The sequence below is a fragment of the Chiloscyllium plagiosum genome, unplaced genomic scaffold (assembly GCF_037043375.1).
Source record: "Chiloscyllium plagiosum isolate Xiang-an unplaced genomic scaffold, Cpla_swu_hap1 HiC_scaffold_8, whole genome shotgun sequence".
NCBI lineage: Eukaryota > Metazoa > Chordata > Chondrichthyes > Orectolobiformes > Hemiscylliidae > Chiloscyllium > Chiloscyllium plagiosum.
In genome coordinates, this window is record NW_028270146.1 from 99529783 (window position 1) to 99553382 (window position 23600).

General features: G+C 42.8%; 1 protein-coding gene and 1 non-coding gene across 3 annotated transcripts in view; both read left to right on the top strand.

Moving 5' to 3' along the window:
- Positions 1 to 23600, top strand: part of ino80 (INO80 complex ATPase subunit) — a 215530-nt gene that overhangs the window by 55202 nt on the left and 136728 nt on the right. For both annotated transcript variants that reach the window (XM_043698306.2, XM_043698307.2), the window contains exons 6-10: positions 2481 to 2601; positions 9211 to 9419; positions 11848 to 11901; positions 12597 to 12800; positions 14418 to 14613. In XM_043698306.2, the coding sequence (XP_043554241.2) occupies positions 2481 to 2601; positions 9211 to 9419; positions 11848 to 11901; positions 12597 to 12800; positions 14418 to 14613 (784 nt within the window). The remainder of the gene's footprint in view (positions 1 to 2480; positions 2602 to 9210; positions 9420 to 11847; positions 11902 to 12596; positions 12801 to 14417; positions 14614 to 23600) is intronic.
- trnaa-ugc (transfer RNA alanine (anticodon UGC)) lies at positions 7182 to 7254 on the top strand. The gene has a single exon. It is a non-coding gene; the product is annotated as a tRNA-Ala (tRNA).

Consider the following 23600-nt stretch of genomic DNA (forward strand, 5'->3'; position numbering starts at 1 on the left):
ACTTCCCCCGGCGTCTCTTGCACCTGTCTCCTCTCTGCCTTCCTCATCTTCTGCTCTCTTCTGGTACGATTGGTGTAATAACCTTGCTGAAGGTCTTGTCCAGAAAGATCTCGTTCTCTCTGATGAGCCTCATGTCCTCGAGTTCTTTCATCAGTGCTGCAATATGCTCTGTCAGTAGCTGAACTTGCACACGCTTTCCACATTTATACGAGCCAGACACACCAGAGTCGTTAACCTCCCACATCAAGCACGTAGCACACTGAACCAGCTTGGCAGTCATGTCTTCACCCTCTTCAACTGTGGCGTAATCACTTCACTCAACCTCCTTGTCAAAGACTCCTGAGCTAAAGCCTCACTCTTCAATCCACAGGAACTTCCTTGGACCCTCTTTTTGGGGCAAGTCTGTGGACTTTTAATTTAGGTTAGAGGAGGGAGGGAGGGAGGCCCTACTTTGTAGGACCTGGGGTCTAGAACGCACCCACTCAAATAACAATCACTTACCTTCCCGACTGACTTTGCGCTCTGCCTTCACTTCCGCCCAGCTCCCCCCGCTCTCTGATGCGAAAAGCATCAGGTTTGGGTAAGTCAAGATAGCAAAAGAGCACTAGAGAATGCTGTCTTGCTCCATGTTCCTGTCACCTATTATTCACGTGCTGCTCTTTGCTGGTGGCTTCAATAAACATAAGATGTGTTATCAAAGAAGAGCACAGAATATTGGACTCTATTTCTCCATCCATCTCCTTCTCTCCATTGCACTGTTGTTTTTGTCTGGTGTCTAGCTTGACTTCTTCAAATTATTCTGTCATAGGCTAGAACAGCATTTATTGCCTTCCCTCATTGCCCTTGAAAGGTAAGTCACTTTCTTGACTATCTGCAGTTCATATGGTTTGGTGCATACACAATGCTAATAGGGAAAGTGATACAGAATTGTGATCCAGTGATGAAAGAACAGTAATACAACTCCAAGACAGGATGATTTGCATTTATCTCACTGATTTAGTTTTGTTTCTGGTCAATGGTAACCCCAGGACGTTGTTAGTGGGATATTCAATTGATAATGCTATTGAATGTCAAGGGGAAATGGTTATGTTCTCTCATTGGAGATGGTCATTGTCTGATACTAGTGTGGCTTGATTGCAACTTGGCACATCAGCTTGAGTGTAAATTTTGTCCACATTTGCTACATATAAATACAGATTGCCTAGTATCTAAGGAGTCACATGGTGCTGAACATTATACAGTTAGCAGTGAATATTTCTACCTCTGACCTTACGATAGAGCTAATATATTGATGAAGCAGCTCAAGATAGGCCTCGGAGACTACCCAGATGGCATTCTGCAATTATGTCCTGGGCTTGAGATGGTTGGCCTCCAACAATCTGTCATCTTTGTGCTAAGTATGAATCTAACCCGAAGAGAGGCTCGTTGATTAGATCAAATGCTGCCTTGATGTCAAGGCAGCGACTGTCACTCAAACTTTTATATTCAGCATTTGTTCGTGTTTGAGCCAAGGCTGCCTCAAGGTCGGAAGTGGAGTGGCCCTGGCAAAACCCAAATTGAGTGTCAGTGACTGTTGACGTTACTTCAATTACATTGCTGCTGCTGATTGCAAGTGGGCAGAAAGATAATTGAATGGGTTGAACTTGTACCGTATTTTGTGGACAGGATGTACCCAGATTATTTTCCACTTTGCGTAGATGCCAGTGTTGTAGCTATACTGGAACATTATGGCTAACAATGTGTGCTAACGTTGAGCACAGGTCTTCAGTGCTGTTGTTAGAATATTGTCAAGGCCTGTAGCCTCTGCAGAATCCAGTCTCTTAATGTGTGAGTGAATAAAGCTGGTTGAACATTGGCCTCTGTGATGCTGGGGGACTGAGATGGCACTTCTGGTTGAAGATGTTTGGAAATTCTTCAGCTTTTCCTTTTGAAATGATAATCAGCAGTATATTCCAGTTAAAAATGGAAAAGTCATGGTCTTTGACTCCAACTACATTACCACTGAATTTTGTCCTTGTCTACGGTCACCACAAAATCGCCTCTTCAAGTGTCTACCTATCATGTTCAAAGCATCTATTCACTTGCTTCTGAAACTCTCATCCATATCTTTGACTTTTGCAGACTCAACTATTCCAATGCTATTGTGGCCAACCTTTTATCAGTAAGCTGCAGGTCCTGGAAAACACTGCATCCCTTTGCTATTCTGCTTGTACATAATGCTTGCCCTCAGTGACGTACATGATCTCTTGGTTCTCCAGCACTTCTCCATCTGATGATGATCACCCACATGTTGAAAACCTTTATTCACATCTACAGTTCACTGGCATCTCCAATTCTAGTCTTACTGCCTTGAAGTCTTGGGACATTTATTTGATCTGTTGTGTGTATTAGATTTGACTTAGTTTCACTGCTTGCAAGCTAATGGTGTGATTGCAAGTTTCTCCATTTGAAGTAATGCTTAGTTTGTACAATCCCTCCAGCTCCAGCAATACCGATACTACAGCACAGGTCTACTGTCCACACACGACCATTTCTATGAACAACAGCGCCATGTCCTGGGCCCCAGCAGGAAAAAGAAGAAAGAGGAGAAAAAAATGAAGGGTGAGTGAGCAGCTCTACTGGTTCTTTCTGGTTTCCTCAGCTCCTTCACTGCTTATGTAGTTGTACCTTAGTGCAGATTTTTCCTACCCTCCTCCATGTGTGTTGTCTTAACATTGTATGTCCACAGAAGAGTTGAGGACTGGTTAAATATTGATTAATCTAGATGTGAACTATGTAGACTTGGTGGCGGAGGGGTCATGGGGATGGAAGCTTAGTTCAGGACTAGTGATGTTGTGAACATTCTGGTTCAACCTGAGACAGTAGTCAATGAGGGGGTTTGGTTCAGTGACAAAGGAATGGCTGGATCACGTAAAGTACCCATGGCCCTGTTGTCTGTGAAAACTGCTCTGTATTCCAGCAGCAGCTTTGAACCTTAAACCCTTCCCCACTGTGTCCTCCACCATCATAAGCTTTTCTTGTCACTGAGATTTAAGAGCACCTGATCATCTGTCTCTCCAATAGACATTATTATTTAGACTATTATCCATCCATCTCTCATGTGAACTGTGAAAGTATGACCCCATGATGTGTTGACTAACACTTTTCTCCACCTGCACTAAGATCTTTACTGCAACCATTTACACCTCTAACATTGGAAAACCTGTCCTTAGCTCAGCATAATCTGAGATAAAATGCTTAAACTATTTTCTGTATTGTCTACAGATTTGATTATTCCTCCATATACATTCTGGTCTCCCAGATCCTAGCCTCCTTAGATTTGGTCATCAAAAATGCTGCTCATGTCCTGAAACACACCAAGCCTCATTTTTCCATTGCCCTCATAGCCTTTGACCAACATTTGGTTTCTTTTTAAGGAGGTCTTTAAAATTAAGATTTTGCTTATTTCCAAGTCTTTCTATCCTCTGTATCTCTGTAATCTCATCAAGCACCACATGTTTCCTTTCTTTGGATGTCAACAAGCCTGAGTTTTGGGCAATGTACTTGAAACTAATGCAACATAAGATCTGCGTCAGGGGTGGAAAATGTGGAGGCTTTAAACCGTAAGAGGGGAGTGGGAATGGCACCCAAAGAGAGTGAGAAAAGACAAGTATGAGGCTGGTATAGTTGAGTAGAGGAGCAAGTCAAGTAATCAAGGAATGTAAGAGTAAGACAGAGAATGAGGTAAGACTGATAAATTAAACTGCATTGGTTTCAATACAAGAAGCCTGACGACAGTTAAAGTAGATGACTGGTAAGTTTTTGGCTGATACTGAATTAGGAGGTATTGTTGATAGCGAGGAAGGTCATCAAACATATGGGGAATCTTGATCAGATGGGGAAGAGGATTGAGGATTGGCAAATGGAATTCAAAGCAGAGAAATATGAAGTGTTGCAATTTGGAAAGTCAAACCAAGTTGGGAGGTCTACGGTAAATAGTAAGGTCCTGAGGAGTGTTGTGGAATAGAGGGACCTAGGAGTACAAGTACATAGTTTGTTGAAATCGGTGTCACAGACAGTGTTGAAGGAGGCATTCCACATGCCTTCATCGATCGAGGCATTGAGTATAGGAGTTGGGAGGTTGTTACAGTTGTATAAGTTGTTGGTGAGGTGCACTTGGAGTATTGTGTACAGTTTTAGTCATGCTGTCATAGGAAAGACATAGTTAAACTGGAAAATGTGCAAAGAAGATTTACGAGGATGTTGCTAGGACAAGTAGGCCCGAGTTATCGGGAGAGGTTGTTTCAGACAGGACTTTATTCCTTGGTACGTAGGAGAATGAGGGTGACCTTTATTGAGGTGTATAAAATGCATGAGGTGTGTAGACAAGATTGAATGTATGTAGTCTTTTTCCGAGGGATGGGGAATTGAAAAACAGAGGGCATGGGTTTAAGGCGAGAAGGGAAATATTTGAGAAGGACCTAAGGGGCAACAACTTCACGCAGAGTGTGGTATGTATATGGAATGGGCTGCCAGAGAAAGTGGTTGAGGCAGGTACAAGAGAAATTTAAAAAAAAAAAAAATTTGGGCAGGTACATGGATGGGGTATGACCCAAATGCGGACCATTGGAGCTAGGTGAGTGGGCACCATGGTCAGCATGGACCAATTTTGGGCAGAACGGCCTGTTCCCATGCTGTTTGACTCAGTGACCACAACCCTTTGAAGGAGTTTTATTAACTAATTTTTGTCGCCCATCCCTGATTTTCATTGCACTACCACTTGCTGATACTGCCATTTATTAATATGACTTTAACCTTGTAAGCCATAGACCCTTGAATACTCTTATCATCTCTCTGCCTCTCCGTATCTTCCTTTAGGATGCTCCTCCAGATCTATCTCTGACCCAGCTTATAATACAACATCTCTTCTTTCCTTGCATATTAGAAAGTTTGGTACCATGCACTCCTATGAAACGCCTTTAATCAAATTGAATGTGGTATGTCAATATAAGCTGTAGAGAGGTTCAAAGACAGTTCCACTTGCTCCAATATTTATTGGAGGAAACTTCAGCTCATCCAGAATTGGATATCAGGTAAGTGGTAAATCAGGCAGTGAGGAAATGGTGGTGCTGTCAGCATACCGATGGATCCTGAAAAGATATGTGTAGATTAAGATGCACGGCAGCAGATTGATGAAAGAGGGCTCGAACATCCTGTTCTTGAGAAGTTAGAGAATTAACTACATAGTCACAAAGATAAATCGCTGCAGATGATTCTCTGGTGATGATGGTCCAGGTTAAAAAAAAGTTTAACCAAGTGAACTCTTCCAGCTGAGGGAAGAAAAGAGGATTGTGTGGTTAATCATGTCAAGGTTACAGATTGTGAAGGAAAAGGAGCAATAGTATGTCATAGTTGCAGCCTTATAGGGTATAATTTGTGATGTGTTACAGGAAAATTGATTGGAGAGGCTCAAACTTGGTACTGTGTGCAAAATGGGCACTGATTTGAGATGATTACCTGTTCAAAGAGTAAAATCAGAGCTCTGTAAATACTCTGGTTATTTTTGGAGACAGCAAAATAGATTTAATGCAGTTGAAAATGACTTCAGAAGTGAAGGAACATAAGCCCGTGATGAACTGTATCCTGTTGGAGGGGAAGAGGAAGAATGAAAGTGAAGGCCTAAAATAGGGTAGAGGGTAGGAGAGATTGAAGGAAAACTATGTCATGGAATAACAAATGGAGTGGTAGTGTTTGTGGTAAAGGAACAACACATTTAATAGGAGTGAGTGGAAATGTCAGAATGAGAACTGTGTGAAAGGAAAAATGTGAAAAACAAGATTCAAATTCCAACATAAAAAATGATGCAGCAAAATGTTCACTATCTGAAGCTGTTGAACTCCATGTTAAATTCAGAAGGCTGTTACATTACTAATTAGAAGATATGTTCCTCAAACTTGAGCTATTCAAGAATACTGAACATGCTCAGGATGGAAACATGTGCATGAGAACTAGATGGCGAATTTCAATTACAAGTAACTGTAAGTTGGGGTTATGTTTGCGGATATGGTGGATTCATTACTTAACCCAGTGCTGCTAGCAGGGTGTCAAGGGCAGGGGATGATGGGATTGAATGGCAGACAGGGGAGAGTTAAGGTGATGGATGAGGGCCAAGGATGGTGGGAAAGCTAGAGGGTTGTGGATAAATGGAGAGCATGGCAGCAAAGCTGTGGATGGGCAACCTCGGGAGGTAAGGGTAGAGGGAGCTGCTGGTGGAAATGCCTCCAGAGTTTCTGACTGTAAGTCATAGTCTTCCCTGGAGAATTTCAGTGTTTCAGCTGTTGAGAAATTGCCCGTAAAAAGTTTAAACTTCCTGGTCAATTTCTGTGTAGTCTTGCCTGAGGATTTTTTGAGGAGTCCCACTGCGCATCTTGTGGGATGCATCTAGTATAGTGTCATAGAGATGTACAGCATGGAAACAGACCCTTCGGTCCACGCCGATCAGATATCCCAACCCAATCTAGTCCCACCTGCCAGCACCTGGCCCATATCCCTCCAAACCCTTCCTATTCCTATTCATATACCTATCCAAATGCCTCTTAAATGTTGCAATTGTGCCAGCCTCCACCACATCCTCTGGCAGATCATTACATACACGTTCCACCCTCTGCGTGAAAAAGTTGCCCCTTAGGTCTCTTTTATATCTTTCCCCCCTCACCCTAAACCCTGTCGTTCTGGACTCCCTGACCTCAGGTAAAAGACTTTGTCTATTTATCCTATCCAAGTCTCCCATGGTATCTTGAGTAACTGGAGATGAAACAACTCGCACTGTTTTTCTGTCTTTACTGATATTGTCAGACATGTTTCAAAATAGTGATGGAAAGGGTTAGACCAGATCTAAAAGTTGAAGTTTTAAATTGGAGGAAGGATCATTTTGATGGTATTAGGCAAGAACTTTCAAAAGCTAATTGGGTGCAGATGTTCGCAGTTGAAGCGACGACTGGAAAATGGGAAGCCTTCAGAAATGAGATAACGAGAGTTCAGAGACAGTATATTCCAGGTACGGTGAAAGGAAAGGCTGGTAGGTGTAGGCTGGATGACGAGAGAAATTGAAGAAGGTAGCACATGTAAGGTTTTGACAGGAGAGATGAAGTGAATCCTTAGAGTATAAATGTAGTAGGAGTATACTTAAGTGAGAAATACCTGGGGAATTAGCTCAAATGGTAGAGCGCTCGCTTTGCATGCGAGAGGTAGCGGGATCGATGCCCGCATTCTCCGCTTCCTTTCAGGGCTGCACGGTGGCAGTGGTTAGCACTGCTGCCTCACAGCACCAGGGACCCGGGTTCATTTCCGGCCTCAGGCAACTGTCTGTGTGGAGTTTGCATATTCTCCCTGTGTCTGCGTGGGTTTCCTCCCACAGTCCAAAAATGTGCAGGTTAGGTGAATTGGCTATGCTAAATTGCCCGTAGTGTGAGGTGAAGGGGTAAATGTAGGGGAATGGGTCTGGGTGGTTTGCTCTTCAGAGGGTTGGTGTGGACTTGTTGGGCTGAAGGACCTGCTTCCACACTGTAAGTAATCTAATCTAATCTAAAAGGGACAAATTGGGTTAAGGAGAATTTAAAGCATTTTTTACAAATACATGAAGGACAAAAGGGGTAAGTAGGGAGTCAATAGTGCCCTTCAAAGATCAGCAAGGTGGCCTTTGTGTGAAGCCGCAGGAGATGGGGCAGATACTAAATGAGTATTTTGCATCGGTGTTTCATGTGGAGAAGGATATGGAAGGTGTAGAATGTGGGGAAATAGATGGTGACGTCTTGAAAAATGTCCTTATTACAGAGGAGGAAGTGCTGGATGTCTTCAAACGTATAAGGGTGGATAAATCCCCAGGATCTGATCAGGTGTATCCTAAATTCTGTGGGAATTGATTGCTGGACCCCTTGCTGAGATATTTGTCTAACCGATAGTCCAGGTGAGGTGCCAAAAGACTGGAGGTTGGCTAACGTAGTACCATTATTTAAAAAGGGTGGTAAGGACAAGCCAGAGAACTTTTGACCAGTGAGCCTGACATCGCTGGTGGGCAAGTTGTTGGATGGAATCCTGAGGGACAGGATGGACATGTATTTGGAATGGCAAGGACTGATTAGGGATAGTCAGCATGGCTTTGTGCATGGGAAATCATGTCTCACAAACTTGATTGAGTTTTTTGAAGAAGCAACAATAAGAATTGATGAGGACAGAGCGGTAGATGTGATCTATATGGACTTCGGTAAGGTGTTTGACAAGATTAGATCTCCTGGGATACAGAACTGGCTCAAAGGTAGAAGACAGAGGTTGGTGGTGGAGGGTTGTTTTTCAAACTGGAGGCCTGTGACCAGTGGAGTGCCACAAGGCTTGGTACTGGGTCCACTATCTTTCATCATTTATATAAATGATTTGGATGTGAGCAAAAGAGGTATAGTTAGTAAGTTTAGCAGACGTCACCAAAATTGGAGGTAAAGTGGACAGCGAAGAAAGTTACCTCAGATTACAGTGGGATCTTGTGCTATAGGGAGAGGCTGAATAGACTGGGGCTGTTTTCCTTCAAGTGTTGAAGGCTGAGGGCTGACCTCAGAGCTATTTAAAACCATGAGGGGCATGGATAGGATAAATAGAGGGCAAAGTTTAGGGTGCGAGGGGACAGATATGAAAGGGACCTAAGGGGCAACTTGTTCACGCAGAGGGTGTTTTGTGTATGGAATGAGCTGCTCGAGGAAGTTGTGGAGGCTGATACAATTGCATCATTTAAAAGGTATCTGGATGGGTATATGAAAAGGAAGGGTTTAGAGGGATATGGGCCAGATGCTGGCAAATGGGAATAGATTAATTTGGCTATCTGGTCGGCATGGACAAGTTGGACCGAAGGATCTGTTTCCATGATGTACATCTCCATGACTCTATGCTGAGTATTTCCAGCAATATTTTTATTTTGGATGTTTGCTATTGTAGTATTTTGCCTTTATTAACCTGTTCAAAAGCTTTGTTTGACCAAGCATGAAAATGGAATGGATGACTAAGCACACACTTGAATCTGTAAGCAGTAACCTTTTACTTGAGAATGCATTTTTACTTGTGCTTTGACTTTAGAGGAGGTTTCTCCACAGTTGTTTCTTTTAAAAAAAAATTGTTCACTCGTGCAGGTGTTGGGGTGGAGGTTGTGAGCTGATTTTTTTTACTAACGTATCCTATTTTTTCCAGCCAAATTGAAGAAAGTGAAGAAGAGGAAGAAGCGTGAGGAGGAACACTCGTCTGGAGAATCCCCACGAAGAACTGAGATGAAAATATTTGCCAAGTTCTCCCATGATGCTCCTCCTCTCGGTTCAAAGAAAAAGCACTTGAACTTAGAGCAGTTGAATGCACGGCGACGCAAGGTCTGGCTCAGTATTGCCAAAAAGGAGGTTCCCAAGGTGAGTACTTAAAACTGTTCCACAGAAAGCTGATTAAACAACAAGGTTCTGGTGCTGTTCTACAGACCTATTGCAGTGGTGATTACTTTAGATTTCCTACAGTGTGGAAAGAGGCCATTTGGCCCCACAAGTCCATACCAACCCTCTGAAGAATAATCTATCCCGGACACATTCTCTTACATTTACCGGTGATTAATGCACCGAACGCTATGGACAATTTAGCATGGTCAATTCACCTGGCCTGCACATCTTTGGGTTGTGGGAGGAAATCGGACCACCCGTAGGAAACCCACATGGCCAGTGAGAATGTGCCAACTCGACACAGACAGTCGCCCAAAACGGGAATCGAACCTGTGTCTCTGGCGCTGTGAGGCAGCAGTGCTAACCACTGAGCCACCATGTCATCCTAAGAAGCAGGTGGTTTCCTGCTTGTTTCCACCAGCCTACTCTTTCTGCAGCGAGACCTGGTGCTGCACAATCAGGAAATGAGCACCTTTTCTGATAGCTGTCACTGCAGACTAGGATACTTCTGTAGTTCTGATTTTCATTGTTTGTTGAACATGGCTGGCAGAGTGGAACATGCAAGCAATTTCATTAAGCAAGCATGGAGATCATAGAATCCCTTCAGTAAAAAGCAGGCTATTAGGTCCATCAGGTCCATACTGATGCTTCACAGAGAATCTCATCCAGACTGACCCCCCTTACCCTATTTCCGTAATGCTGCATTTCCAATGGCTAACCCACGCATCCCTGGAGAAGTTGGATTGGTTGGGAGATGTGGTATGGATTAGGGTGGAATTTAGCTTTGATTTGCAGCACATGATTGCCATTAGCTTTTACAGTGAGGTGTTGAAATAGAAACAAAGCAAACCGCTTAGACTTGAAAACAACCAAGGTGAAAATTGAGAAGGCGGAGCAGCAGCAGTCGCTTGCGTGTCCCCTCAACACACATCCCAGTTGTATAGTATGTGCAGCTATTAAGTTGGATCCATAATATTTTTGAATTCTTCCATGTCCAGTATGCATTGGTATTTGCACTTGAAAATTTGATGTGAGCTGCTTTCTTGGAGCAGTGCCATCCCAATATCTGCTAGGGTGCTTTTGGGACAGGAATTTCAAGATTTTGACCCAGTGGTGGTGAAGGAATGATGTGGTCAGGATAGTGGGGCTTGGAGGGGAAATTGAGGGTGGCAGTATTTTTCTGGTGATGGTGGATAGGCAGTGGCAGACATTTAAAGAACACATGGCTAACAGGGGAAATTAGTGATAGTATTAAATACAAGGAAGAGGCATAAAAATTAGACAAACAAGCAACAGACCTGAGAATTGGGAACAGTTTAGATTCCAGCAAAGGGAAACAAATGCACTAATTTTAAGAGGGGGAAAATAGAATATAGAGAAGCTTGCAGGGTAAGTACAGACCAATTATAAAAGCTTCTGTGATTATGCAAAAGGTAAAAGTTAGTGAAGTTGAATACAAGTCCCGTACAGTCAGGATTGGGAATTTAGAATGGGAAGTGAAGAGGTAGCAAACCAATTAAATGCATACTTCAATTCTGCCTTCAAAAGGGAGGCAAATAATGTATTGAAAATGTGGGAACACTGTCTGGTGTGAAGAAGGAATTGGAAGAAATTAACATTAGTTAGGTTTTGGCATTGGGGGAACTAACATAAGGTCAGAAGTGGCAACGTTCAGCATGGTTGCCATTCCTTCACTGTTAGGTCAGAATCCTGGAGCTTCTAATCTAAAACACTGCAGGTGTTGTAACACCAGATGGATTGCAATAGTTCAATAAGATGGCTCACCATCACTTTCTCAAGGAAGGTTTGGGGTGGGAAATAAATGCTGGTCTTGTCAACAACGCGCTCAACCTATGGAAGAAAACATAATTTTTCCGAGGACTCCCTTTATGGTTACATTTGAGTCCGGTGTGGAGAGAACTTTAACAACAGCTGACCAGAAATTGCAGAAATGAAACAAAGTTTGTGATAACTGCATGGAAATAATGACAAAATAAAACAAATGCCCTCTTGCAATGGTAGTGACCCTGTCCCTAGACTAGGAGACCTGGGCTCAAGTCCCACCTGCTCCAGAGTCATGTGATAACATTTCTCAGCAGTTAATTAGAAAAATAGGTATATCCTTGACAATTTTAGTCCCTGTATGGATTCGGCAGATAAGAGGTAGAAAAAAAACAAAGCATTGAGCCTTTTTAGGGAGGAGAACACTTGATTAATTGTTCATTTGGTTTGTAAGTGTACTATGATTGTCTGAAAAGCCTCTTTGTGCTGTAACCATTGGTGAATGTCATGGAGGATGAGTTTGCAGTTGGGGATTTTTGGTCCAATTTACTCTGGTCTGATCTTGAGCAATATGCTGTGTTCATATTTTGTACTGAGGACTGACTGGTATGTACTTTCATTGCAGGTCTACAAACAAAAGTCCTCTGCTCGGAACATGATCCTCACCAACACCAAGAAGGTAGGACGAACCTGCATTGAGAGATTTCAAATTGGAGATAAATTAATGGGCTGTACAAATAAGTCAGTAGGAACAGTGGGAGCATTTCAGTGTAAATAACGATTCAATCAGCAGCCTAAACTGGGTTCAGTGCGCTGGGCTGTCTTTATGGTGTTATATTGTTAAAGGATTTTGAGATATCAAAGAGTTTTGGGGCGGCACAGTGGCTCTAGTTAGCACTGCTGCATCACAGCGCCAGGGACCTGGGTTCAATTCCTGCCTCTGGCAACGGTCTGTGTGGAGTTTGCACATTCTCCCCGTGTCTGCATGGGTTTCCTCCCACAGTCCAAAGATGTCAGGTTAGGTGAATTGGCCATGCTAAATTGCCCATAATGTTAGGTGTATTAGTCGGGTGAATGTAGGGGAATGGGTCTGGGTGGGTTGCTCTTCGGAGGGTCGGTGTGGACTTGTTGGGCCGAAGGGCCTGTTTCCACACTGTAGTGAATCTCATCTCATCTAATCTAATCAGTATTAATTTGAACTGACATGAATAGTTTCAGCTGAAGGTATTCACAGTGTTAGTTCAGCCATATTTGAATCAATTTCAGTGACTGAAGATTGAGCAGTTTGTAGTGATGCACATAGTTAATGGTGGCTCACTATATCGTGCTACAATTTGAACTATTCACATGTCTTCTATTGTTGTCTGACCCCAGCTGGCTCACCAGTGTATGCGAGAGGTGCGGAGGGCTGCCATCCAGGCACAGAAAAACTGTAAAGAAACACTGCCTCGAGCCCGGAGGCTAACCAAAGAGATGCTTTTATACTGGAAAAAATATGACAAAGTAGAGAAGGAACATCGAAAGCGAGCAGAAAAGGAGGCTCTGGAACAGCGAAAACTTGATGAAGAGATGCGTGAGGTTAGAGAGATCTTGAACTCTTTTTTTTTAAACCGGGTGTTAGACAGTTAATGGAGCAATTGCCAGAGGACACATTTGAGATAGATAGACAGATCCTTTGTGCAGTTTCTGGCCAGTGAGGTCAGAGATCACTGTGCTTTTAACCAATCCGACAAAAGATAAGAACCAGTAGCCTGGAACCCCCTTTCAAATAATACTAAGGTCAGAATAGTTAAAGAAAGAAAAGATTGCATAAAACTGGCTTGTATTACCTTGAATTTTTAGGGGTGGGTGGTAGTCTCATTGTATGAATTTAGTGTTTGTATGGACATAGTGAAATACTTGTTGGTCATTGAATCTCCATTTAATTAAATCTTGGCTTCAATTTTCTTGCTGTTTTTGGATCTCTTAGTGTAGTTGCTGAACAAACATTTTGTCAGTCTTTTGGAGAGCGTGTACCTACCTGAAGAATTGCTTCCTGACATGCCTGACTCCATTGCTCTAATTTCAAGGCTTTGCTTTTTATTCTGGATAATAAAAATAGTTTGTAATCCTATCAAATTTGATTTGTGCATTCTCGCCTCATAATCTAATCCTTTTGAGGGCGAGTATTGTTTTGGTTAATCTGCACAACCCCTTTTCCAAGGCCAATAAAGCCTTCCTCCGATGTATTGCCCAAAATTGATACTCCACATCTGGTCTGATCTGGGATTTGTACAAGTGATTTTGTTTGCTGAAGCATGAATGTAATTTTTTATGAGCCCCTACTCTTTGTATCCCACAATCCAGTCTTTTTCAGTGCTCCAAATACAATGGAGAATGTTTATTTGCTCCTGCTATCGAAGTGAGAAAATTACACCTTCAAAATTACAAGCCTGTCTGTTAATGTAGATTGTAAGGATGTTGTTTGTGGATATTAGATGGAACATGGTTAATGACCAGTTAGAGTTCTGTGGATTCCCTTCAATGTTACTGACATGGTAGAACTCTTCAAATGGATTATGCTGTTGGATTGTGGCAATGTGAATCAAAGATTAGGGTGGAAGATTCAGCGTAACACTTCCAAATTCACAGTGGCACAGAGCTATGTCACATTGAGAGTTGTGAGGAAGATAAAAGACGATTAAAGTGGATTTGAAGAGGCGAAGTTGATTGGGCAAAAGTTTGGCAGACCAAGTACAATGTCTAGAAATGTCACGTTGTCAACTTTGGACAAGCAGTAAAGTGAGTTCCATAAATGGTGTGACACTTGGAAGTGTTGAATATCAGAGGGATTCTGGAGTCCTTGTTCATGTGTCACTGAAAGTTTACTGCAGGTATAGCAAGAAATTAAAGTAAATGCTATTGGCTTTTATTAGAGGACTTTAAGCAATTATATCAAGCCTTGGGGAGACCATACCTGGAGTGTCACATGTAGTTCAGTTACCTTGCCCAAGAAAAAAATGTACTTATCACCAACCTGTTTGCTATGATGAACAGATGAGGAAAGTGTAGATAGTCATACAGGTTACCTTCAAAAATGTTCCAAAAATTCCTCCTTTCACCTAATACTGTAACTGAGAGCTCTGGGAAGACCTCTTCTCCCCTGTTTTCTTGTCTGTCAGAAAACTTTTAAAACCTGCTTTCATTGACCCATAGGCAAAGAGACAGCAGCGGAAGTTGAATTTCCTAATCACGCAAACAGAGCTGTATGCACACTTCATGAGTCGGAAGCGAGCTTCTGGGAATGATGCTTTGCAGGAGGAAATATTGATGAAGCTGGATGACAGTGTGATCTTCAGACAGATTGATATTGGAGGAGGTGTGATGGTTAATGTCAGTCAAGAAGATTACGGTAAGAAAGATAGAAGTGTGTGCACTTGATTCTGAAAAGTCTGTAAGCCCATCCTCCTTTAAGACTTTTGTGTCGATGTTGACTAACACACTGCTGCTCTGTGACAATGGTGCTTTTGAGCCTTTTATTTCCACTTCGGTGGCCAAACAGAAGCTTGAGTAAACCTCACTTCCTTAACTTAAACACCTGCTTTTCCTGTTAGAACATCGAACATGTACAGACAGAACAGGCCCTTCGGCCCTAGATGTTGCGCCGACATAGAACAAAGAAAATTTACAGCCCAGGAACATGCCCTTTGGCCCTCCAAGCCTGAGCCGATCTAAATCTACTGTCTAAACCTGTCACCCAATTCCTAATCATCTGTATCCCTCTGCTCCCCACCTACTCATGCATCTGTCCAGACGCATCTTAAATGAATCTACCGTGCCTGCCTCTACCACCTCTGCTGCCAACGTGTTCCAGATGTCCACCACCCTCTGTGTGAAGTACTTGTATAATACTTGTCTTGTATAATTTTAACATTACTTGCCAGCTCTTATATTCCATATCCCATCCAATGAAGGCAAGCATACAAATGCCTCCTTGACCACTCTGTCCACCTGTGCAGCAACCTTCAGGGTACAATGAACTGTACTCCCAGATCTCTCTGTCCATCAACTTTTCCCAAGGCTCTTCCATTCATTGTATAATTTGCTTTAGAATTAGTCTTGCCTAAATATATCACCTCACATTTGTCTGGATTGAAATCCATCTGCCACTTTTCCCCCCAACTCTCCAGTCAATCTATATCCTCCTGTATTCTTTGACAGTCCCCTATGCTTTTTGCTACTCCACCAATCTTTGTGTCATCTGCAAACTTGCTGATCATACCAACAATGCCCTCTTCTAGATCGTTTATGTGTACACAAACAACAGTGGCCCCAACTGGGTCACCTTTCTTCATTTCGAGAAATTCTGTTCAACAACTACTGTCTCCTGTTGCTCAACCAGTTCTTTATTCACCTAGCTAGAATACCCTGCGCACCATGTGACTTCACTTTCTCTGTTAGTCTACCATGGGGAACCTTCTCAAACGCCTTACTAAAGTCCATGTATATGACATCAACAGCCCTTCCTTCATCGATCAACTTGCTCACTTCCTCGAAGATCTCTCTCAAGTTGGTAAGGCATGCTCTTCTCCCGCACAAAACCATGTTGCCTATCACTGATAAGCCCATTCTTTTCTTTATATAAATCGATCCTATCCCTCAGTACCCTCTCCAGCAACTTTCCCACCACTGACGTCAGGCTCACTGGTCTGTAGTTACCCAGAATATCCATACAACCCTTCTTGTACAACCTTCCAGTCCTCCGGCACCTCACCTGTATTTAAGGATGCCACAAAGTTATCTGTCAGGGCCCTAGCTTTTTTCTTTCTCGGTGCCCTCAGCAATCTCTGAAACATTCCATCCAGTCCTGGGGATTTGTCCACCTTAACCTCTAGCCTACCCAACACATCTCCCCTATTTCTGTCAACGTGATCCAGACTAATCAAGCTTCTATCTCTAATCTCAAGATTCATAATGTTCCTCTCCTCAGTGAACACTGATGCAAAATAATCATTGAGAATCTTACTCATTCGCTCAGGTTCGACACACAGCCTTCCTTCATTATCCTTTAGTGGACCAATCCTTTCTCTAGTTACTCACTTCTTAAGAATAAAATGCTTTGGGATTCTCCTTAATTCTGCTAGCTACAGCTATTTCATGACCCCTTTTAGCCCACTTGACTCCTTGTTTAAGACTTCTCCTACTCTTCTGATATTCCTCCAGGGCCCGTTCTGTTCTTAGCTGCTTCCCTTTTCCTCTTGGCTCGTCGTACAATTTTTCCTGTCATCCATGGTCCACTAATCTTGCCCTTCCTATCCTTTGCCTTCAACGGGACATGCCTATCCAGCACTATCTTTAACCTATCTTTGAAAGCCTCCCACATATCAAATGTGGACTTCCCTTCAAATAGCTGTGTCCAATCCACATTTCCAAGCTCCTGCCTAATTTTGATATAATTGGCCTTGGCCCAGTTCAGTACTCTTCCCTTGGGACCACTCATCTTTATCTAAGAGGATTCTAAAACCGACAGAATTGTGGTCACGGCTCCCAAAGAAATCCCCCATCGCAACTTCTACCACCTGTCCTGGCTCGTTCCCCAGTACCACGCCCAATATGGTCCCTTCCCTCATCAGACTATTGACATATTGCTCTAGAAAACTGTCCTGGATGCTTCTTACAAATTCTACCCCATCCAGACCTCTGAAACTAAGTGTACCCCAGTCAATGTTGGGAAAATTAAAATCTCCCATCACCACTACCCTATTGCCTCTACATCTTTCCATAGTCTGTTGACCTATTTGTTCTTCTACCTCAGGCTCACAGTTGGGAGGCCTGTAATACAGCCCCAACAATGTTAACTGCAACCTTCTAATTTCTCAGCGCCACCCATAATGCCTCACTACCCAAGACCTCCATAGTGTCTTCCTTTAGCACAGCCGTGATATCATCCCTGACCAGCAATTGAACTCTCGTCCCCCACCTTTTACTTCCCTCCCTGTCCTGTCTGAAGCGTCTATATCTTGGAACATTTTGTTGCCAATCATGCCCTTCCTTCTACCAAGTCTCTGTGATTGCAATAACGTCATACTCCCAGCACCAATCCAAGCCTTAACGTCTGCCTTAAACACTGTACTCCTTGCATTAAAGTAGGTGCATTTCAGGCCACCAGTTCTTTTGTGTTCATCTCCTCGCTGCCTACTTGTTTTCTCTTCTGGTTCACAGCCCCCTGCCACATTAGTTTAAAACTTCCCCAACAGCAGTAGCAAAAACTCCCCCAAGGACATTGGTTCCAGTCTGGTTCAGATGTAGACCGTCTGTTTTGGAATACTCCCACCTTCCCCTGAACTGGTCTCAATGCCCAACAAATCTAAACCCCTCCCTCCTACACCATCCCTCAAGCCACGTGTTCATCCTGCCTATTTTTTCATGTCTACCCTGGCTAGCACGTGGCACTGGTATTAATCCCGAAATCACTACCCTTTGAGGTCCTCCTCTTTAACTTCTCTCCTAGCTCTCTGAATTCTTCTTTCAGGACCTCATCTCGTTTTTTACTTATCATTGGTGCCTATATGCACCAAGACAACTGGCTGTTCATCCTCCCCTTTTAAAATGCTCTGCAGCCAATCGGTGACATTCCTGACTTGGGCACCTGGGAGGCAACATACCATCCGGGAGTCCCGTTTTCGGCCACCGAACCACCTACCTACTCCCCTTACAGTAGAATCCCTATAACTATGGCCCTACGAGTCATCTTTCCGCTCTTCTGAACAGCAGTTCCTGCCATGATCTTGACAACTGCTGCCTTCTGCTGGTGAGCCATCTCCCCCAACAGTATCCAAAATGGTATACCTGTTTTGGAGGGAGATGACCACAGGAGACACCTGCACTGCCTTCCTACACTTTCTCTGCCTTTTCGTCACCCATTCACTGTCTCCCTCAGCAATTCTAACCTGCGGTGTGACCAGTTCACTAAACGTGCTATCCACAACCTCCTCAGCATTGCAGATGCTCCAAGTGAATCCATCTGCAGCTCCAGAGCCGTCATGCAGTCAAACAAGAGCTGCAGCTGGACGCGCTTCTTGCAAGTGTAAGAGTCAGGAATGTCAACCACATTCCTAAGCTCCCACATCAAGCAAGAGGCATGTGTCTGAGGTCCATTGTAAGCTTAGCTTTATATGAACTAACTAAAACCAGACAATGCACTTAAATATATGATAAAGAAAAAATAAAAGCCTTACCTCAGAGTCTTTTTCTTCCGATTAGAGGAGGGGGACAGGAGGGAGATGCAACATGTGTAGTATCTCTGGTTTAGCCACTGCCCAAATATATATTAAGCCCTTACCTTCCCGGCAGCCCTCGTTCAGTTCACCTTCTCTACTCGCCGCTCTGTAAAAATGGAACCATTCTAAAGCCTATCTATCCCACACTATTCCATTTCATCCATATGTTTATCCAGTGACCATTTAAATGCCCTGAAAGTTGGTGAGTCTTCTACTGTTGCAAGTAGGGCATTCCACATTCCTGCTACTGAGTGAAGAAACTACTTCTGATGTCTGTCCTTTACCTATCAACCCTCAATTTAAAGCAGTTCCCTTGTGCTAACCATCACTATCTGAGGCAATAGGCTATAATTGTCTAGCCTATCAAACCCTCTTATCTTTTATGTCCCAATTAAGTCACCTCTTAACCTTCTCTCTAAATTAAGCAGCCTCAAGTCCTTCAGCTTTTCGTCATAAGACCTTCCCTCCATACCAGGCAACATCCTAGTAAATCGCCTCTGAATCCTTTGCAAAGCTTCAACATCCTTCATATAATGCGACCACCAGAACTGTACGCAATACCCCAAGTGCGGCCACACCAGAATTTTGTACAGCTGCAGCTCTGAAACTCCGAAACTCAGTCCCTCTACCACTAAAAACTAATATACCATCTGCCACTTTATCAACCCTATCAGCCTGGGTGGGAACTTTCAGGGATCTATGAACATGAACACAGAGGTCTCTCTGCTCATCTATACTGCTGAGAATCTTAGCATTAGCCCAGTACTCTCTATTCCTATTACTCCTTCCAAAGTGAATCACTTCATGCTTTTCTGCATTAAGCTTCATTTAGAGTCATAGAGATGAACAAGCATGGAAACAGACCCTTTGGTCCATCCCGTCCATGCCAACCAGATATCCCAACCCAATCTAGTCCCACCTGCCAGAACCTGGCCCATATCCCTCCAAACCCTTCCTATTCATTTACCCATCCAGATGCCTTTTAAATGTTGCAATTGTACTAGCCTCCACCACTTCCTCTGGCAGCTCATTCCATACATGCACCACCCTCTGTGTGAAAATGTTGCCCCTTAGGTCTCTTTTATATCTTCACCCTCTCACCCTAAAGCTATGCCTTATGATTCTGGACTCCCCCACCCCAGGGAGAAGACTTTGTCTATTTATCCTATCCATGCCCTTCATGATTTTATAAATCTCTATAAGGTCACCCCTCAACCTCCGCTCCAGGGAAGACAGCCCCAGTCTATTCAAACTCTCTCAATAACTCAAATCCTCCCACCCTGGCAACATGCTTATAAATCTTTTCTGAACCCTTTCAAGTTTCACAACATCCTTCTAATAGGAAGGAGACCAGAATTGCACGCAATATTCCAACAGTGGCCAAACCAATGTCCTGTACAGTCGCAACATGACCTCCCAACCCCTATACTCAGTACTCTGACCAATAAAGGAAAAATACCAAACACCTTCCTGACTATCATACCTACCTGTGAGTCTGCTTTCAAGGAGCTATGAACCTGCACTCGAAGGTCTTTGTTCAGCAAATGATGAAAAGCAGTGGACCCAGCACCGATCCTTGTGGCACTCCACTGGTCACAGGCCTCCAGTCTGAAAAACAACCCTCCACCACCACCCTCTGTCTTCTGTCTTTGAGCCAGTTCTGTATCCAAATGGCTAGTTCTCCCTGTATTCCATGAGAATTAACCTTGCAAACCAGTCTCCCATGGGCTGATACCCCTCAGCCCAGCTCTGCAGTTTATCTATGCCCCTCTGTAATCTGCAACATTGTATGGTACTATCCACAACTCCACCAACCTTAGGATCATCCACAAATTTACTAACCCAGCCTTCTATGCCCTCATCCCGGTCATTTATAAAAATGATAAACAGCAGTGACCCAAAACAGATCCTTGTGGTACACCAGTAGTAACTGAACTCCAGGATGAATATTTCCCATCAACCAGCATCCCCTCGTCTTTCAGCTAGCCAAAATCTGATCCAAACCACTAAATCCTCCTGAATCCCATGCCTCCGTGTTTTGTGCAATAGCCTACTTTGGGGAACCTTATCAACATCTTAGTGAAATCCCTATACACCACATCACGTCAATCGCTTTACCCTCAACCACCTATTTGGTCACCATCTCAAAGAGTTCAGTAAGGTTTGTGAGGCACGACGTGTCCTTCATAAAACAATGTTGATTATCCCTAATCAACTTGATTCTTTCTAGATGATCAATCATATCTCTCATAATCCTTTCCAATACTTTACCCACAACCAAAGTACGGCTCACTGATGTATAATTACCCGGACTGTCCCTACTCCCCTTCCTGAACAAGAGGACAACACTTGCTATCATTTAGTCTTCTGGCACTATTCCTGTAGACAATGACAACGTAAAGATCAAAGCCAAAGGCTCTACGATCTCCTCCCTGGCTTCCTGGAATCCTGTGATAAATCCCATCTGCCCCAGGGGACTTAGCAATTCTGGAAAGTGTGAAAATAGCTAACTCCCCCTCCTTATGAACCTCAATCCCATCTGGTATAGTAGCCTGTATCTCCAGATTATTGACGACAACGTTTTTTTTTTCCCAGTGTGAATACTGATGTAAAATATTCATCTAGCACTTCCCCTATCTCCTCCGACTGCATGCGCAACGTCCCACTACTATCTTTGGCCCTAATTTCTCTCCAGTCATTCTTTTATTCCTGATATTGTTTTTTCTGTCTCAGATAATCCTTTGGTGTGGATGCGTTCCCTTAATTTTCATCGTGAGCCTCCAGTATTGCACTTAAACAGCTGCAACCATAACTCGCTTAGCAAGCAGTAGTCCAGTAGTTCTGACTGGCAGTTTCAGGTTTAATGAGATATGTGGAGATCTTCATGAAAATGTCTCCTTACAGAATACTGCTCCCAAAGAAAGATTCTGGAGAAAAGACAATATTCGCTAATAATTCCTGGGGATATGATTCTTAATGACCTACCTTGAGAGTACTTGGTTTCTCAGTGATTGTGATTCGAGGAAAAAGTGGGCTTCATTGTGCATGCAGCACACCAGTCCTTTATAGCCTGGTCCTTCAAGTAGATTATATTCCAGAGAGTTCAGTGAAATATATAAAATTTATTAAGATGGCTTGACAAACTAGATACCTGAAAAGCTATTTCATATGGAAGGACAGAAAGGAAGGAAAAGTTGGTGGGGAACCTCTGTTAATGAGAGATAAAATGAGGACAGTTGTGAGAGATGATCAAGGCTCTGATGTAGGCTCTGTTTGGTCAAGATAAGTAACAGCAAAGGCAATAAGATATTGGGACGGATGCTGTATGGATTCCCCTCACACCAAAAATAAAAACAAAGCAGTAGCCATACTGGAGGAAAGGATATGAATCGATAAATAGGATCATGTTTAAAAATAAAACAACAATCTCCAAATTAGTTGGATGAGTCAAGTTGGAAAAGATAGCTGTGGTAATGAATTCATTGAGGCTATTTGGGATAATTTCATAGACAAATAAGTTATTGAGCCATCAAGGCTATCTTTAATCTAATGATTCATAATGAAGCAGGTATAATAAATGACCTCTGAGTAAAAGATGCCCTAGGTAGCAACATTCATAACATCGTAGAATTTAACATTCAATTTGACAGTGAGAAACTTATGTTGGAAATAACTGTTTAACTTTTAAGGGAATTGCAATGAAATGAAGGTAGAGTTAGCTAAAGCAGACTGGGCAGATAGATGAGCAGGCAAGACATAGGCAAGCAGTGGCAGACATTTAAGGAGGTAATTTATGACTTTGAACAAAGTGCATCCTAATAAGGAAAAAAGATTCTGAGAGGGATGAAACAACCGCAGCTAATCAATAAAGAATTCAACAGGGGAGGTCTAAAAAGGTAATGAAATGAGAAAATAAACTACATGGACAAACTAGTGAGGAATATGAAAAATGGCAATTAGAGCTTCATTTAACACTCAAAAACTAAGGTGGAGTCCCAAAGTGATCATCGGTCCCATAGAAAATTAACCTGGGAGATGGTTGTGGTGAATTAAAAAATGGCACTGGAGTTAAGCAGACATTTTGCATCTGTTTTTACGCAGAGGATACTTTGAACATGCTATTAATACTAAAGAATATGGAGAGGCATTCAGCACTTTGACTAAAGTAGTAGTATGAGATAGCCTATGAGGCTAAAAGCAGGTGCGCTTCTTCAACATGATGGCTTCCACCCTAGGATCTTAAAATAAGTAGCTACAGGGAAAAGTGGAAGAATTGATTATAATTTTCCAAAAATCCTTGGATTCTACAGAAATACTGAAAAACTGTCAATATGGTATCCCTACTAAAAAGGCAGAAATCGGGTAATTATTGGTCAATTAAAATAACATCTATTGTGGGGGGGAAATGTTGGAATTACTTACTGAGGAAGTAATAGCACATTGGGAAATTCATAATCTAATCGAGCAGAATCAACATGGCTTCATGAAAGGAAAATTGTATCGACTAATTTACTTGCCTTTTGAGGAAGTCTCAAATGGTGGATAGAGAGAAACCAGTAGATTGTATTTGGATTTGCCGAAGGTGTTCAACAAGGTACCGCAAAACATTAAGTCATAATCTAAGAGCTCATGTTGGAGGTATTTTTAGAGAATTGGCCAGTGAGCAACGTGATTAAATGAAAATGCAGGATGCGAACAGTTTAGAGAGGGATTGATAGGTTAGATAAACAGGCAAAAATTTGTCAAATGGAGTAGAATGTGGAAAATGTGAAGTTACTCATTTTGGTGGAGAAGAACAGGATATGTTTTTTTAAATGGAGGAAACTACGACACAAGGCCTTGGGTACTTGTGCACTAAGAAAGCAGGTGCACAGGTGCAGCGTTCAGGAAGGCGAGCTAAATGGAATATTGGCTCTCCTTTCAAGAGGGCTGGAGTATGAGAGTAGGGAAGTCTTCCTGCAACTGTACAAAGTGTTGGTGAAATCACATCTGGAGTACTGTATTATTTCATTAGAGACAGTTCAAAGAAGGTTCTCTAGGATGATGCCGGTGTGGAGAGATTGTCTTATGAGCAAAGGTTAAACAGTTTGGGGCTCTGCTCACTGGAATTTAGAAGAAT